The sequence below is a fragment of the Anguilla anguilla genome, chromosome 18, assembly GCF_013347855.1.
Source record: "Anguilla anguilla isolate fAngAng1 chromosome 18, fAngAng1.pri, whole genome shotgun sequence".
NCBI lineage: Eukaryota > Metazoa > Chordata > Actinopteri > Anguilliformes > Anguillidae > Anguilla > Anguilla anguilla.
The window spans coordinates 26,527,827-26,547,119 of NC_049218.1; the positions used below are offsets into that span (position 1 = coordinate 26,527,827).

General features: G+C 45.3%; 1 protein-coding gene across 1 annotated transcript in view; it reads left to right on the plus strand.

Annotated features, from left to right (window-relative positions):
* LOC118218366 overlaps positions 1-10,245 on the plus strand; it is a 122,956-nt gene extending 112,711 nt beyond the window's left edge. The window contains exons 16-20 of the mRNA XM_035400974.1: positions 2,241-2,318; positions 2,640-2,836; positions 4,930-5,059; positions 7,766-7,950; positions 9,781-10,245. Of these exons, the coding sequence (XP_035256865.1) occupies positions 2,241-2,318; positions 2,640-2,836; positions 4,930-5,059; positions 7,766-7,950; positions 9,781-9,997 (807 nt within the window). The 3' untranslated portion in view covers positions 9,998-10,245. The remainder of the gene's footprint in view (positions 1-2,240; positions 2,319-2,639; positions 2,837-4,929; positions 5,060-7,765; positions 7,951-9,780) is intronic.
* The last annotated feature ends 9,048 nt before the right edge of the window (positions 10,246-19,293 follow it).

The following is a 19,293-nucleotide window of genomic DNA, read 5'->3' on the forward strand; positions in this document are numbered from 1 at the left end:
TGTGCCACTTTGTCAAGTGACCAAAAATCCCCAGACATTTCACTACACAAAAACACAAGTGTCAGTACAAAATAACTGAAGATCACCAAACATACAGGTGAACATGCTGCATGTTATAGGATATTTTAGTTTTCTGTGTGAATGACCAAATCCTGCATGAAAAAGCTAAAAGAAAACAAATGCTGCCTGTCCTCTGTAACACACACGACACAAACAACTAGAGAAAGTAAAAGAACACACGAAGACTACAACGTAAACCGATTCAGCAGGCTGCAGCATGAGCCAGCCAGCTGATAATTCAGTGAGTCACCATGTAGCCAGGGATGGGCTTTTCTAGGTGCAATCCACAAACTAACGAGCCTCCTCCACAGTAGCGGCACCCGGATTTCAATTTTTGGATTATTGGACCAAAATAATTTTGGCTGGGCATGTTAATTGTAGAAATTAGGCTAACTGTTTGCACACCCCGTGTCCTTTATTTCATTCATTTACAGTTAGTGTTATGGTTCTGTCATGCCAAATATGCACCGTTTGCCATTTTTGTGCTGCTAGTGTCACAAACAGCTGACCAGCTTTTCTAAACCGTTATTGCCGCATGCATTCTACACAGATGGAAGCCGATGCGTTGCTATAGCGATATAGAACGCTGGGTGAAAAAAAGACCGATTTCTGAGCAACATCACAGCATGCAACCCTGGAGCAGCATATTCAATGTTTTGCTAAATAGTTTTTTACAAAATCGATACCAATCTTAAATGATTATCTGGATGATTAGGGCAGTTGATTGACATTGAATACACCACATTTCCAAAAGTATGTGAACACCTGCACATCACACCCATATGTACTTCATTCCAAAACCATGGTCATTAATATGGAGTTCAATGTGTAACATCTTGCTGCTGTAACAGCCTCCACTCTTCTGGGAAGGCTTTCCAGTATATTTTGGAACATGGCTGTGGGGATTCGCATCCATTTGGAAGATGTTGGACGTACAGTAAGCCATGGCTTGCAGCTGGCATTCCAACTCATCCCAATGGTGTTTGATGGGGTAGAGGTCAGGGCTCTGTGCAGGCCAGTCAAATTCTTCCCCACCAAACCCAGCAAATCCTTTCTTTTACGGACTTTGCTTAGTGCACAGAGGCACTGTAATGCTGAAACAGGAAAGGGCCTTCCCCAGCCTGTCATTGTATGCTGTAGCATTAAAATTTCCCTTCACTGGAACCTAGGGGCCTAGCCCAAACCATGAAAAACAGCCCCAGAGCATTATTTCTCCTTCACCACACTTTACAGTTGGCACTATTCGGGCCAGTACAGTTGGCACTCTGCATTTTGCCAAACCCAGATTTGTCCGTCAGACTGCCAGATGGTGAAGCATGATTAATCACTCCAGAGAATGCATTTCCACTGCTCCAGAGTCCAACGGCGGTGTGCTTTATAGCACTCCAGCCGACGCCTGGCATTGCGCATGGCTGCTCGGCTATGAAAACCCATTTCATGAAGCTCTTGACAAAAAGTTCTTGCATTAATGTTATTTCCAGATATAGTTTGGAACTCTGTAGTGAGTGCTGCGATCAAGGACAGATGATTTTTGCACGCTTCAACACTCTGAGGCCCTGTTTTGTGAGCTTGTGCGGCCTACTGCTTTGTGGCTACCACTCTGTTGCTGCTCCTGTACGTTGCCACTTATAACACAATAACAGCACTTACAGTTGACTGGGGCAGCACTAGTGGAGCAGCTCTTGTTGCAAAGGTGGCATCCTATGACAGCGCCACGTTTCCCTCCCACAGTCTAAAGACATGCAGGTAGGCTAACTGGAGACTCTAAATTGCCCATAGGTAAGAGTGTGTGAGTGAATGGTGTGTGAGCCCTGCGATAGACTGGCGGCGGAGTGCATTCCTGTCCAGGAATCCGGCCTCTCGCCCAATACACGCTGGGATAGGCTCCACCACCCCCCTCCCCCACCCCATGACCCAGCCCAGAATAAGCGGGCATAGATGATGGATGGATGGATGGACTACAGCTTGAATCCACCCTCTACCTTCATGTGTCATAGTGACTATAGAGTGAGAAAATATGAGAAGCTATCATTACTCTACAATGATTGGAGGTACTATCCACTGTTTAGCTGCTAACTGCATGTTTCTGATAAAAACCACAGTGTGTTTTGCCAACACCACCCAGGGGAACCAAGACATCTGTCACCCAAAAATAAATGCTTCCCATCAAAAACCTGCAGGGTAACCACAGGACCAAAGAGGAGAAGATCCGAGAGCTAAACCAACATGTGGACTCACTTCAAAATGTCATTCACCAGGTACAACTGCACTGTAATCCTAAGCACAGCATAAGTATGTTTTAGTACTTGTGCCAGCCTGTATAAACTGTCACAAGCTGTGCTGTCACCAATATACAAAACCTCATCATAAGTACCATGACATCCTGATCTATGTGGTAACGTCACTTGTGACAGCAATTGGGACATAACAATAACCTAAAGCAGTTAATGTTAGTTGACATAAGAGCTTATGAATATTTATACTAGTGCTTTGTATGTAGGAACAAAAATATACAGTAAGTTTTTTATTGCCCTATGCCAAATTTTACTATCCTGCTAACATGGACTCTCTTCCCAAAGGTCCAGGAGCTCCACCAGAGCCTGGTGTCCTTCTGTGGGGAGCTGAGGAACATGGAGAGCGAGCCGGGCCCGGACGCCGCGGGCCCCAGCGAGGTGGAGGCCCAGCTGGAGCTGGTCCAGAGCAGGCTCCAGGAGAGACAGCAGAGCGTGCAGGCCGCCCAGGACAGGCTGAGCAGCTTAGAGACGCGCAAGGACAGGTAGCCTCGCTGGCACGGCGCACGCTCAAAATGCACCGCACGCACGCCCACGCCCACGCCCATCCCAGTCAGACTCCGCGCTTTCATGGAGGTTAGGGTCGTTAAGAGTTGGCGCCCTCTAAAATACAGTACAGTACACCTTGCCGAAAAAAAAAAAAAAAAAAAAAAAAAAGACCAAACCCTTTGGCAAAGTGGTATTTCAAGAAGTATTATTTCCCAGCCTTGTTCAAGCTTGTTCAAAAGGGAAGCTGCATTTAAAAAAAAGTCCTATGTTATTATAATGACAAGATTTACAATGCAAGTCAGAGCACGTGACACAGGATAAATTACCCACTTGTGGAAACTAAGACGCTAACATTAGAACAGGCCGCTTCTGCGGTCACTAAGTATACATTAGTGAGATATCTTTGTCACATAAATCAGCCAACTATCTTGTTTTCCTGACTTTCAGCATCGGCCACGAAGGCGCTGAGCTAGAAGCTGTCAGCGGCAAAATTGGTATCCTGTCTTATCAAGCGAAAATAGGAATACAAGTTTTGACACTTTGACAGATTTTGACAAAGTGCGTCCTGACCTGTTTGCGCAAGGGCTTCTTGTCAGAGACAAGATCTTGTGGTTAGATAAACATGTAGGAGATCAAATCCTTCAACTGCGTGCTACTCGCCAAACAATTCCAATGTCCAAATACGGCTTCCCTATGTTTGGTTATCTGGCAAACATACACTTTTGTATTGATAAAAAAAGAAAACATTCTTCAGCATTATGACTCATATCCAGAAAGCAGCCAATGATAAGGCCTTATCCACATCTCTCCCCTCACTAAAGAGCCTTCATGTTATTTTTCTGTGTCGATGCGTGGGCAAATAATAACAGGTGCTGTCGCTTTCTGTAATAACACAGTTGAGCTTGAAATGTTGAGTTTCATCCCAGAAGTGTTGTTGTAAATGCTATGCTTCCTTTAGAGTGAATTTATTTGACCTTCAAATGTCAATATCTATTTTCGTGCAACACCCCAAATATGAAAAAGCATTGCTCATCAAACAATTAGAGTTAGTTGAATTAGCATAGACAAGACATTCGGCGACCTAAGTTCCTAAGACCTAACCTAATATTATATTACTTTGGGGCAAAAGCAATTTTATGAGCTTTTCACACAGGAGAAAAATATGTTGTTAGTTGTCCAAGGTGAGTTCACATCGATATTCTAATGAAAAAATAATAGTTCACATAAATTGGCATTAAATACGTGAAAGATTGTCACACAGCATGTCACAGAGTAGCCATGCCTAGATAAAATATTTTGTGAAAATATTTCCTCGAAAAGACAGAAGAGAAATTTATTTTTATTTAATAAAAATTTGAGCGTTTATTTGTTCTGGCTTACAGCTTCAGAGTTCATATTTGCTATTGCATAGTTTTGGAGTACAAAATATCTGTTTAGTTTTAAAATGCTAACTTCTAGCCCTATTCAAGCACAACTTAAAAATGAAACCACAAATCGACTGTCCCAATGACAATAACTGTGAGCCTATCTGAGAACTCTAATGTCCATTGGCTGAATCTGACGTTTTGATCATGCTGGCTATAGTCAATATCATAAGCTGTTGGCCTCCATACAGAAATGTTGGTGGTGTTCTTACGTGTCCAGTAATACTGATAATTTCAATTTAGAGTATTAGCATATAGTTACTACACCTGGAGTGATTGGACCCCTAATAATATTATTATTATTATTATTATTATTATTATTATTATTATTATTCTTATTAATAATAATAATAATAATAATAATAATAATAATAGTTCCAGCAACTGTAGTGCTAGGCTACATCTCAGTCTCAATAACATGGGCAGCATTGATCCCTGTTTTTTATATTTTAAGGACATGCTACAAGCAACTGATATTCACATTATCTTCCCAGACTGTTCTCAAGAAGCAGTGTATAGATCAGTGTGAAGTTGATCAACGCAGTGGTTTAACGTCTCATTAAAGGATCACCATGCACTTAGGCTGACCACAGCTGTCACATGACCATCATGTGGGGTGTGTTTCCCCTCGCTGCCCCTGGCGTGAGATGTGGTTTCCCTTGCAGACGCCCAGAGGTCCACCTGCTTGATAAGATGAAGCTGGATTGCCAGATATTCAAAGAGGAGATCACCATCATTCACCTCAATCGGCAGGTGGCCAGACTCAAGACTACACTGCAGGAGTTCCAGGCCAAGGTACGCGGAGGCTAGCGGCGACCTGGATCCAGGCCCAAAGCACATCTAGAGATTTCCACCCCTCTAGATGTCCAGATTCTGCCTGGATGTGGGCTTGTGCTCACTGGGCTTCCAGTCTCAGAAAAAGAGCATGAAAAGGTGCCTAAAAAGGTACATGGCTTGTCACTGAGGTGGTAGCCAATAGGTACATCGAACTGTACCCCTAGCCACGGGTTTAATAATGCATTTGTACCTTTTTTTTTGCTTATAAAAGGTACTTACTAGTACCCAACATTATTGTACCTTTTGTTCCTTAAAGAACACAATTGTACCTGCACTGTACCTTTATTTCTGAGGGTGTCTGTATAGTTCTCTAGACTTAGTGACAGAGTTCATTTATATTGGGGCTGGAATTATGATGGCAAAGGGCCGGTGGGAACGTGTCTGTCTGTGTCCGACGCGAAACGAGGCTGTTCCCTGTCCTTCCGCCCGTCTGCACCGGGGCGGCCCGACGAGGGGCTGGCTTTGGGCAGCCCGTGTCGCGCCTGCGTCTCCAGATGTTGGAGTTTATGGGAAAGCACGGGACGCCGATGTTTATCATGTGACCCGATGGAGGGGTCAACTCCGGGGGCCAGGCCTAATAAGGAGCGGGCTGATGTTTTTTTCCTCTGAGCGCGCTCAGTACAGACAGCGAGGAAGCGTCGATTTGCCTCAGTAATCCCGGCGCGTTATTGCAGCTAGACAGTGTGGGTGACGGCTTACGCTCGAAGCGGAGAGGCGGGGGGAGGGAGGAGCTGGAGAGGAGGGGGAGGGGCTGAGGCAACTGGAGACTGGAGGAAATGGATCTAAGTGGAGCTTTCAGATTTATAAGATGCTGCAGGAATTCCTCTCCTGTACACCCTCTTATTTTCAGTTCTGATGGGTTCAGGTTCGCCGGTTAAAAGGGTCAGACAAAAAAGGGTCCCATCGTACTGCACTTTCTCCACCCTGATCTCTGGAGGCAGACGTGCTTCGTAGGAATGGCCTGGTTCTGGTCCTGTGGCAGACCTAAACCAGGCCGCTCGTGGAGGAGTACGAGCTGCCTGCAGTCTTCATTACAGCACGACTTTCTGGTGCTCGTTGGCGCGGTGGAGATCTGGCAAGGATGTGGTTCGGGCTGGGTGGCTGCGGCTTGGTTTTTGGCTAACGAGTGGAACTGCAGTGAGTGGCTCCTGTTTCTGCTGATGCATCGCATCATAAAGGGCAGCCCTGAGCTGGCCAACCCCGTCGCTGTGCATGACAGTGGGTCCATTATGACATCACTGCTGACGCCCTCTTCTCCATGGTTACCCTGGAAACATGTTTTTCCTCTACTGACCGAGGGGCTGTTGACTCCCTGAGAACATGGGCGCTAGCTGCATCTGTGCTAAGAGGAGAATTAATTATGACAACATTCTGTGCCTTAATGGAAATGATGAACAACTGGCCATTCAAAAACCATAACCTTTTATTGCACCGTCTTTGCACTAGCCAACAGCCACTCCCACAGGGTTGCATTTTAGGCCTCTTCCTAATAGTTAATATCAGTGTGTCCTTACCCCTTCTATGATTATGATATTTGACAGGGCATGTATTTGCCAGTTGAAATATTAGTAAATGTACGATATGCATTGCATTCTCTGCTCGCTCACTCTTATCTGGAATTTGATGACAGGCCTAATCACAGTGCATACCAGTACGAGCGATCCAAAGGCAGTTTAAATCACAGTACGCGTGCATTTATTTCACATAACCCAACATACCAGCCAATCAACAGCTTCCTTGAATAAACAGCCAGTATACTGAGGGTTCACGGAGTTGGACGGCAGGCTTCCAGACTGGAGGAAATGAAGGACTGGGAAAGGACTGGTGTGCTTTACTCAGAGGTTCCCAGGCCCTCCTCCAGCTTCGCTAGGACTATCTGGAGCGCTCCTCTTCCCTTTCATGTATTTGGGGGGAGCCCCGGCGGTGACCCCTCACGTGGGCCGCCGCCCCCCTCCCCGGCCGCGGCGCGTTGGATCGCCGCGGGGGAGGGCAGAGGGGAGCGCTGGGATTCGGGTGCGGGCGCGGGCCCAGACGGACAGCTTTAATCCGGCGGGCTTACGCGGCACCCTCGGAGAAATGGCGGGTCTCACCTGGCCCCTCCCCCACGCCACCCCCCGCTTTCATGTGTCCCTGTGACCCTGGCCTGTCCCTGTGAGCCCTGCCTGTGTGCCTCTCCACAGCACTGCCCTTTCGTGAAAACAATTACTTTCATAAAGAGGAGGCTGTTTGAGACTCCCCTGTGAAATGCTTCGCTGGCACAAAAAAAGAAAATGGTGTCTGCTTTGTCTGAAACTCTGGAGTCATTGCTATGGAGAGAATTATCCACGTCTGGTTGTTGTTTGCCAGGAAAATATTTGCACTTAGTTTTATCGCTGTGTTATTTTAACACTGGAAAAAAAACAAAACAATGAATTCCAAGAACAAACTTTGTTTGCCATTCAATTCTGTGATTTATTTGTCCCTGACTGCGCATACACATGTGTCTGTACATCTGTGTGTGTGTGTGTGTGTGTGTGTGTGCATGCGTGTGTGCACGTGTGCGCATGTATGTGTTTGTGCACGCGTGTGCGTGCGTGCACGTGTATGTGTGTGCACACGTGCGTGTGTGTGTGTGCATGTATGCGTGTGTGCGTATATGTGCATGCGTGTGTGACGCGGTTTCAGGAGCAGCCTAAGAGGCAGAGTCTGACTCTGGGCCAGCTGGTCTCGCCGCAGTGCCCCGCCGTGCTGCTGATGACCCAGGAGACGCGGCGCGCGGACGGCGGCTACGGATTCACCGCCCGCTTCTCGCAGGAGGCCGGCCTGGTGGTGGTCACCGCGCAGAACACACAGCTCTGCGTGCATGACAGGTAACTGCCTGCCCAGCAGCTCATAATAAACATGCAATCCCTCTGTGTAATTACAGTGTTACTGCTGTGTGATTATGACGCATGTAAATTCACAGGTCGATGGTTAATGTTTGTCTTGGTTCATGAGCTGCCACATTTTAACCCCCAACCCCCCCCCCCCCCCCCCCCACCCCCACTCCCACCCCCACACCCCCACACACACACACACACGCATTTATCCATGACAGGCCTCAACCTAACTGATTACCTCGACTTGTTTATGAATCTTATATAACACCGTACAAATATACTATTGCATTTGCACAGTGGTTATTCCTTAACAGCCTATGTGCAATTATACAGATATGTTCGCCAAGTGAAATATTGAGGCTGAGTTTCAAAAAGCTCCCATGCGGTTGCGAATGGCAGACTGGTGTGCTGCCGTGCCACCCCAGGCCTGGCGCTCTCTCCGCACGGTTCCGTAAACATGGGCACGAGGCATGGCGGAGTCTCTGTCCCGACCTGTTTCCGGACCTTTCCGACGGGAAGCCAGGAAGCGCGGCCTTTCGAATCCCATCCACTCGTTCTCCCAGCTCTCTCAATCGTCATCAGATGGGAGCATAACAGGAAGGTTCTGAAACGCTAAACTCGATGTTGACGCGATCGCGGGGAGCAGATAGCCGGAGAATAACACGCGCTCGTCCTATTCCACCGCGCTGTTGCCAGGGTATTACGTTTACGTTTTCATTTTTTGTACTTCAAACATCATAAAAGAAAATCTGTTATGAAATGGATTTTAACTTTGAGAGGCCTTTGGAAAGATTTGTGTCAGCATTTTTTTCTTTTTCTTTCTTTTCATTTTAGGCAAAATGTTACACTCTTACACTGGCAATATAGCTTGAAAATGGATTGTTTGAAAATGTAATGTCATTGTTGAGAGATCTTTGTGTGAGTAGTTAATACCTTGTATTTTAGTTTATTTTATAAAGGTCTAGTGTAGGTGTAGCAAGAGTGGCTTTTTACTGTACCAATTTGAGGGGGAGCCAGATTGTCTCTCAGGTTATTTGCTTTCTGGTAGTGACCCTTTAGAGCTGAGGTGACAAAGCAGGCATTTGTGTAGCTGGCCAGCCTCCAGGCTCATTACGGGCTTGCTGTCGCTGTGTGAATTGCTTTCTGTGACCGCCCTTGCTCTGGCTTCAGAAGCAGCAGCTGTACGGTGAGCGGGTCAAGTGGTCCTCCTGCTCCTCGAGTGGACTCGCGGCGTGCGGCTAAATTAGCGCGCTGCGACTCCGGTACTGCGTAATGTTGTAATTAATGCAGGCGGTCAGGCGCAGGTACAGTGGCAAATGAAAAGTAAAGTGTTTTATGCTCAGAGTTCGCTTAGCCAAATAGATTTAGGCTAAATCGTTGGCAATATTAAAACTGGGCTAGATCTTAGGCTATTTCTTGGGTTTCCAAGCCAAGATTTCAAATTTAAATGCAAAATTCGACCAAAAACAAAATAATAATAATAATAATAATAATAAAAATGCTAAACAGGTGAGGTCTTGCTTTGTAAAATAATGTTCCAAAAATTCAAAGAAAGCACTCCTGATGAGATTGTTCAGAAGAACGATGCTGTAAAAATTATTTAATAGAAAAACCACCATGTACATTGGGATTTATATTTGCTACTGTGTAACAATAAAAAAAATGTATGTGTGATTTCAAAATAAATGATGCATACATGTCCAGATACTTCTCCACATCAACTGAGAAAGCCAGTTGAGTAGTCTCAATGAGATGGCGGTGAAATGTTTGATGGGAATTGTAGTCATCCTACACCTGTGGTTTCCCCTGTTTCGGCTCCAGGCTGGTGGAGGTGAACGGGGTGAGCGTTCTGGAGAGTGGGGAGGATGAGCTCAGTGACCTCCTCTTCCGCCGACCCAGCGCCCGGATCGTCGTCCTGCGCAAACCCCCTCCCCTGCCCCCCAAGCCTGGGCGTGTTCCTGAGCCCGTCCACACCCAGCCCCAGGGTGACCACCCGCCTACCACCACCCCTCCCCACCGTCAGGTGCTAGCGACCTGACGCGTCACCCCCTGCACCATAGCACGCTTCCCTTGCAATTTTCATTTGAAATCTCAAACAGTTTGGAGACTTTTGTTTTGTCACATCTACAGTAGGGAGGGGGGAAAATGCTGTTTTAAGAGGATAGCCTGCTTTAGAAGACCTTGTACAATGTGCACAATATGTGTACGATGTGTACAATGAGTCTATTCCCGTTTTGTTATTTAGTATTTTCATGTTCTTATGAAATGTAAGTAGATATTTGCCGTGACCATAAATGTTTTGTGTTACACTCAATGTGAAACCTACGGCATCTTTAACACATGTTGGCACATTACAATCTGCACACGATCCACTGTATCATTTGTGTCCAGGGGAGGGGCTAAAGGTCTTCTCTGTCCCATAGCTGACGCCCTCTTCTGAACTTCCCTGGCCGTTGCTAATGACCACAGCTACCACAGTTCCACCGTCTGCATTCAATCAACATTTGTTCTTAACACTGATTTAAAAATAAAGACCAGTTTTAGTATTTTCATCAAAAAAAAAAAAGGTTGACATTCTTATTGGTGATATCTGGGGCCTAAATAATAATCCAGGCCTTGTTTTTTAAGCCCCTACACCATTTTGTAAACAGTTTTTGCGGTGTATAGTAGGATGGTGCTTTATAAGTATCCATAGTAGCAATATTTGACATATGACATTGATGAGGCAGCTTCATCTATATTTTTGGTTGACTTGTTTTACTTCACTCATAATGTGTATGTGGGTTTGTGCATAAAATATCCTTCAAAAATAATTGTATTTTTTCTTATGTGGATTTTTTGTTGACAGTTTTTAATGCGTTATCAATGTATTATGTTGTCTAGAAACCAATTATTTATTTTTAAATAGTTTGTCATTTTGAGCTGTGTAGGAGCTAAACATCAGGATCTTCCCTCCATTTTGGTTATTTTGTCAAATAAACGGCTTTGAAAAAGCTGGCCTTTGTTCTTTGATTTATGGTTGATGCCGAAAGGCTGTGGGTGCAGACGTGGATGGAACATTGAGCGATGCGCAGTGGCACACGGACAGATGTAATCACTGGCTAGGAGGAGGGGTGGTGAAGACTGCCATCCAATCAGGGGCAGAAGTGACTCATCACCTAGTGCTAAACACAGAAGGCTACATGCCGTGTCACAATGAGAGAGACTGTTCACAGTGTCTGTCACCAGAAATGTGCACCTACCTTAATGGGATGAACACGTACGGGCGGCAGTGTAGTACAATGGGTAATGAACTGGTCTTGTAACCTAAAGCTTGCAGGTTCGATTCCTGGGTTGGACACCCATTGTACCCTTGAGCAAGGTGCTTAACCAGCATTGCTTCATACCCAGCTGTATAAATGGATGCTATGTAAATGTTATGTAAAAGTTGTGTAAGTCACTCTGGATAAGAGTGTCTGCTAAATGCCTGTAATGTAATGTAATGTAATGTAATAGATATTGACAGGGGCTACTTTCTCTGTAGAAACGGGGTTGTCATTTGACATGCTCACACACCAGGAAAGGCCTCATGTTTATCCTGTAGTCATACAGGAGGCAATACGGTAAGGCTGTCAGGAGAGTGCAGGGGCAGCAGAGACTGTCAGGCTGGATTCAGAGAGAGGACGGAGGCCACCAGCTTCACACAGGGAGGTGATTAACTGCTGAGAGACAGTATTCCAGGCAGCGGCCATGACGGATTCTCATCTGTCTTTGGCTTATTAATTAGATCCATAAGAATGAAGCATTCATTAATTTCATGGAACGAGACAGCGAGTAAAAGTGTCTTTGGCACTTTTGGAGATTGTGTAAGTACAGGGCCCTGGGTGACTGGGTAATATAGCGGTTAATTAATCAATTTGTGGCTGCACTGATTCACAATCGATCAAGCTCTCAGGAAGACTGGAGACTACCAGTGAAACGGGAAATGTGGAGATATCGGAAAGAGAACTGGACTAGAATCCAGACTGAATCCACACACCATGTAAATAGGAAGTTACAGGGCAAAAGGCCTGGTAGAGGTCAGCTCATGTGAACTCTATGCCTCTGACTTACTGTACTGTTAGGTAACTATGTTTTGGGGTATGAGGCAGGATCCTTTTGATAAACCTGAGCCTGGTTTGACAAAATGGTGCCCAAGTTACCAGTGGCATTCACCGTAGCCTTTCGATTAGGCTACTCCCTGTGTGCTGCTGCTTTAGCACAGTGCGGGGACATGTAGCATTGCCACTAACACCATGGTGTCTGTGCTTTATCACCCTGCTGTGACATGAAGCTTTGCCACTAACACTGGCGTGTGTGCTATGCAGCGTCATAACAACACACTGACCCCAAGACTGCCACAAACCCCGGATCATTCCGGAAGCCTTCAGTGCAGGAAACGCGAAACAATTGCCAGGAAAAGTCCAAAAGCAGGGAGCAGTTCAACAAAAGGAGGGCAGTTGTCAGTTAACAATCAGGACAGAGGGCAAACCCCAGACTGTTCCAGAAAGAGAAAGGGATGAAGAAAAACACAATAAAGAGGAGACGATGCGTAATACATTTTTCTCGGTGGGGAGAGAGAGGGCGAGAGGCAGTCAAACCCAGTTCCATAAACACTGGCTCTGGCAGAAGTAGAAAGGCTAACTGTGACTCTCAATACCCCCCTTCTGCCCTGTTATATCTAAAAAAAAAATATGTATATATTTCTTTTTGAGAAAATAATCTAGCGCAAAAACAACTGCGGTCATGGGTCAGCAAAAGTGTACAAATCCATTAACGATTCCGTGGAAAGACTGCGCAAGCCTCAAAAATAATATCAATAATACTTCCTCCAGTGGTTTAATTATTAAAATGTTTTATGGGAATCTACTGTATGTTCGGAATATTCTGAATTGTTCATTATACAAACAGATGGGATTATTATGATTCAGAAACCCCTGATATAAAAAATGAATGCCAACTTCTCCACTTGAGCTTTTTCTTTGGAGAAGAAAGAATTCTCCATTATTTATTCGTCTGGTTTGACCTTCTCACCAAGGCCCATCCATACATCTGGTCTACCTTAATCTGGATCACACCCACCTCCTGCACAGAGATAAGCCATGCAGGCAGGGACACTGGCACCCCCCACCCCAACCCCCCCCACTCCACCCCCACCACATTCCCCTGGAATCTGTTTGAAGTAGGAAAGGGGGTATTAAGTTTGGTTTCCTGTGAAAATCCCAAAGAGGACTATAAAATTTGCGTATATATGAAATCTCCCAGAATATACAGCGCTTTCATAAAGTTTCTCATTTTCCTGTTACAAAATAAAAAAAATTGATTTTTTTTCTAGTCATAAGTAACCAGAAATTAAAAATGAAATTAAAAATTTTAATGTGTTCAGATTTACAAATAAAATTAAAAATAAACATTAAACATCAGTCACAATATCATGAAGAAAAGTGACCTCATAAAGTTGAGATGAAGTTGTAGAGGCAAAAAGCTGGAGAAGTTTAAAAGATTAGCAATGCTTAAAACCTTTTTTGAGTAGCACTGTTAAGGCCATTGCAACAATTCTTTTTTAAATCTCAGATACAACTGAGATCTGGTTGTCCTACTAAACCAAGCAACCAGACCAGAAGCTTATTTGTAAGAGAAGCAATCATGAGGCCAACTGCAACGCTGACAGAGCTGCAGAGCTCATTGGCTGAAATGAGAGAAAGTATCTAGAGATAAAAAAAACCTCTTCAACACTTCACAGATTTGACCTCTATGGGAGAGGCTAGATGGAGTCCACTTCTGTGAAAATCAAACATTAAATCATGCCAGAAGTTTGCTATAATCCATATGCCAGACCCTGAGACCTTCAGGTCAAAATATTGATCAGCGTTTTATGTTTGGAGCAAAACATCACCCAAGTAACACCATCCCAACCATCAAGCATGGTGGTGACAACATCATGCCATGGGGTTGCTTTCCAGCAGGAGGGACTGGGAGGCTTGTTCCCATCATGGGCAAGACGGATGGAGCCAAAAATAGAGGCAAATCCTTGAGAACCTGCTTCAGTCCGCAAGTGATTGGCGTTTAGGGCAAATGTTATTGTCTCAAGCACACAATGACCCAAACCACACTGCAAAAACTACAAAGAAATGGCTTAAAATCAAGAAGGTCAGTATTCTGGAATGCCCCGGCCAAAACCCAGCCTTAAATCCCCTAAAATAACTGGCATGACATGAAAATTGCTGCCCACTGATGCTCTCTGTTGGTCTTGGCAGACTTGAAACATGGAGGAATGGGCAAAAATTCAAACTGATGGTTTTTGAAGGGCGTACAGTGCAGTATATGTCAATGGACCTGAGGGAACAGTGCTACTTCTGATGAAGACCTTATGGTTGAAATGTTAACTGTCACAGGGTTAAACAGAACCATCACTTTGTCTTTGGAGCAAACGTAAGTGCGAAAGTTTACCTTTTGCATATGCATAATTAATTCCCTGGCTCTGGCTAGGCTGGTTATTTTAAGTTGAAAACCAAGACAATAACAGCAGACCTGGGTCGAGGACCACTTCTAAAAGGGTCGAGGGTTTTGGTTGCTCTGATGTAAAAAGGAACCATTTGTGAGGCTGAAGCGTAAGGTACTGAGTGGCGCTGTGTGGCTTTACTCGCGGTGGACGTGCTTGCTGGATCACTCAGTCTTCCTCAGGCCCGGCGAACGGAATGGAAGCAAAGCCAGCGTCTTTCGTGGACTAAACATAGGATGTGGTTTGGAGGAGCCGCGGTTGACTCCAGGGGATTTAGAGGAGAATTCGGAAAATTCACACACTGAATTTAAGAAGCAGATCTTCCGAGGAGCCAGCGACCGTAAAGTAGAGAGGAGCGGGGGAGACGGTTGGCATTCTCACCGCTGTTTTCTTTTCTTTTGCTCTACCTTTCATACCCAGCTCTGGAAGATTCACAGACTGGGGTTAGGAAGCGGATTTGTGGAGCCAGTGAGCCGTACCTTTTAACACCATCATTTATCAGCTGCCAGCCTGGGTGCAAGGGGGCCAGACATGGGCATTAGTGCCCCACGTAAAGGCACCGTGCCAATAAACAAGATGTGTAATTTCGACTGCAGATATGACAACAGTCCAAATGACACATCCCATCGCTGTGACATGAGTGGGGGAATCCGACAGTGTTGTCCAACACCTCCTTGCCTAAGCCACACTTCACTGCCAGGGTCCCCTACTCTCAGCTGAAATCAGTTAGTCGAATTGAAGTGGAGGGCTGGAGAGAGGTTGGGCTTTGCGGGAGGGTGAGACGGTCACTCAGGGGACTGGGAGATCCATGTGATCTGTCCCCCCCCCCCTGCACAGCTCCAGACAGCGTTACCGGTGTCTCTCACCCACTTGAAGCCACTTGTTTTGATTAAGCCCCCTGTGGCATGTTGTGGTGAGTGAAAGGGGGAGAAATCTCCAGGGGTTTTCCCATTTCAGAACTCCTGGCTGAAGTGGGGGGGGGGCTGGGGAAATCGAAATCTGTAAATCTCACTCTAAGAAGACGCAGCAGACACTTGTGAAAGTCCCAAGGATATTTGTGTCTTGACCCCTTCCTGATTAGCACTGATCCTTTGGCTGCCTTTCTCTTCACAGACACAAATGAGAGGGGGTGGGAGCCGGCTGGTCGTCAAGCACAATGGAGCTACTGCCATCTCCTGGTTTCTTCAAGTAGCAGATGACACCAGTGGAATGCAGGATAAGCTGTTGCATATATGCAAAATCACCTCGCTTTTTAACTTAGAAGAATACTTTCAATAAATAAATACATGCTGCTATTGCTCCATGTTTTGAGACTGTAAAAGTGTTACGTCTTTATGAAAGTACACACACGTGCACGCATGCGCGCACACATGCATACACGTGCGCACACACACATGCATGCATACAGTACACACACACACATAGACATATGCTAATTTTAATGATCATACATGCTATAACATGTAAAAACAGCACCGTATTATGGTTTCAAACTATCCTCTTAATTCGTGCCACATCTGAAATATTCACGTCTGGACACCGCAGCATGTGGCTCCTCCGTGTTAGCCTTGAGACTAAGAGTACTTTTACAAACAAAAGAATCATTATTTTTCAGTTTAGTCTGCAGCTTGCAACCGCCCCAACCCAGGAGAAAAATAAAAGTAGAACACGTCTCATCTTTCATTGTGCTCTAACACTGAACAGAGCATTTGCCTGCAGTTCAATTTTGAAATGTTCATTGGAAAATCAGGGCTAATGTAAGTTACCTCCTTGGCAAGGAAAGCTGTGCGTCATGTACTTAGGAGAACAATCATTTAAGAAACCGCTTAGGGAAGATAATGATTGATGACTTGTCAAAGCAACCTTATACAAGTTTAACACCACGGCATTAAAATGTTTGGCCCCGCTGAGCTACAGTGCCAAAATTCTAAATTCAACAGCGCCACAGGGACGTTACACTACTTTCAGTGAACAATTAAAAAGTGAATTAAATGAGCATTAAGATTTAAAAAAAAGATTGGTTTTCAGCCACCGCTAAAGCTCCACCCACTGAGACACTTTATGATGGCGTCGTAAAAAAAAAACGACCCAACGAAACAATGCTGAGAGCATTACTGGTCTGAGGACCTCACCGCTAACCCCCGTCATGGGCGAGGCCAGGAGTGAAGCTTAAAAGCCAGAGTTAGCCTCATTCCTAGCCCATTAAGCCCTGAGAAGCCCTGCTGAACATGTAGGTGGGCCATTAGCCCAGAAGCCTGCCTCCACTCTGGGGAAAGTGGCTAAGCTACACCACAAGCGCAGCTGGTCTGATAAAAAAAATAATAAAAATTGCGAGAACAGACTGTGATATATCGACATTATTACCACGTAAACACATAGTTTAGTTTGGTTTCGACACTAATGAGTAAATACACACGCCACTCTGACCTAACACTATTTGAAAAGCATTGAAGCACACGTGTTGTACCTGTTCAGGACTGTCCACCTATGGAAGAATATCTTTGGCTGAAGATGGCAGTTGATGATGTCCTCAGGTAGGTGTGTGTGTGTGTTTGTGTGTGTATAGGTGTGCGCACGTGTGTGTGTGTGTGGGAGTGTGTGTGGTGTGTGTGTGTGTGTGTGTGTGTGTGTGTGTGTGAGTGTGTGTGTGTGTGGGAGTGTGTGTGTGGGAGTGTGTGTGTGTGTGTGTGTGTGTGCGCCTCATAGAACAGAAACAGGGTCCCACACTCTCTCTTTGCGGTTCTATTTTAGCCCCTGCTCAGAAAGAGAGAGAGATGGAGTAAGCGAGAAACAGCCAAAGAGTTTAAACGCCTATCTTTTGTCACGCGCATTATCAAGATCAGAATGGTCTTCTCCTCCTTCATAAAAATTCTCCCCACACTCACACTGGCGAGCACCTCATTTATCTGCCCCGCAAATCACCAGGCTCAGCGCTCGCTGTGCTCTAGTCCGACTGCCGGATTAGAGGAGAGGCGGACCGAGGAGGAGGGCCGGGACCGGGACCAGACTTGGTGGTGGTTATTGCAGGTCAAGTCCGCCGACATCCTCGGCATCGTCATCTCAAAAATGCACAATTCGTCTTTTGTGCTGACAGAGGTGAGTCCGACACGCGCTTCCCATTTCTGCTTTGAATTAAAAAGGCCCGAGAACAAAGACCAGAACATTTTCCATTTTCATTTATCAGCTTAAATATTTAAACGTGCCACAAATGGTCCGCAATGCGAAATCTATTAATATTACATAGGACAGGAAATTCTCCCTGGCTATTTGCAGTTTTATGATGTAATGCTGGAACAGCATACATAGTGGAATTGATGGGCTATTAGCTCCACTGACAAGAAAAATAAGATTTAACTACTGTGTATTTTTCTAAAAAATTTGACACATCCATCTTCTAATATAGAATTTATACACAAAGCAACTTTACAATTGCCCCGTCGAATACATTTATTTTTCTCCATAGTATTGCCGTCTACAATTATGTGAATATCTGATGTGCAATACTGACACTCGGCACCCGAAAACAAAACAATCTGACAAATTTGATATACCACACAATAAAAACAGTAATTTCCTTTTCACTTTGGGTCAAATTCCCTTAAAACCCATTTTTCACTAATCAATAATTTAAGGTGTGTGCGCTCTGGCGCTCTGTGGGTAGGTTGTATTGGATTTCACCTTTTGCTTTCGGCGAAAGCATCATTTTTTAAAGGCAGGTTTCTGGGAGCTGAGAGCTGTCAGCTTGATATGGGGCGTGTGAAGGGAGAAATGGGCCGGGCGGTAAACGGGGCTGATCTACGGGCTCGCGGCTTCCTGTATGTCTGCCACGGATGGAGCGAACAGAGAGAGTACGGCAGAAAACGAGCCGTCCGATTTTCACACCCGTTCCCTCGACCTCCAGATAGACGTGCTCGTCTTCTACGACCTCACCCTCCCCTGTGCTGTCTCCCCATCGCCAACAGAGGTCAGTAAAGTCATTAGTGTTCTTGGCTGCCAGGGCCACCAAGGTCTGCGCTTAAATGAAAAGCACCAGATTTGCTCATTTTCAGAAAGAAGCAATTTGCAGAACCGATCTGCTAGATATCGGAAACGCAGTAAATTAACAGCACCGAGGAACATCACACAGAAATGCAGTTTTAGTCACCTTCAATGGTCAGCATTAGCAACTGTCCCTTTAATTCAGTTACTAATTAATGTCATGTACGCATCTGGACCTTACCATATCTCAAAAGGCCTATATTTGAAATGTTTTTTGTATCATTTAGTTTCTATTGCTGTGTTTGCTCATTAATTGCAGTTAGTCTGCTGGCATATTAAACTGTGCCCAAAACAGCACACCACAGGGCTTTTCCTTCTGGAGCTCCCAGCTCTATAATTCATGACGTGTGTGTCATTCCCATCCCTGTTCAGCAGATGATGCCCCTACATCATGTCCCGTAAACCCTGTCATATCCTATCCCTGAAGAGGCCTGTCAATCCAGGTTTGATTCAGATTAAGTGGCATGTGCCCCTGCCATATATGGCATTGAGATGAGAGACTCATTTGATTGGGGGGAGGTGGGGGAGGGGCATAAATATAAAACTAAAATTGAGCTGGAGGAGCTTTTCTGACACATTCGCCTTGTGGTGCTACAACGTCCTCATTCCAAAAGACAATCAGTCTGTCTTGTCAGTCAGTCGGTTGTTCAGTTGGTCGATCAGCCAGTTATTCAGCTGGTCAGTCAGTGAGTCAGTTAGAGTTCTTCATTGTTTGAGGGGAAACTGCCATCACCAGAGCAACCGAGCTCCCTCCAGTCTAAGCCAAAAGCACCCAG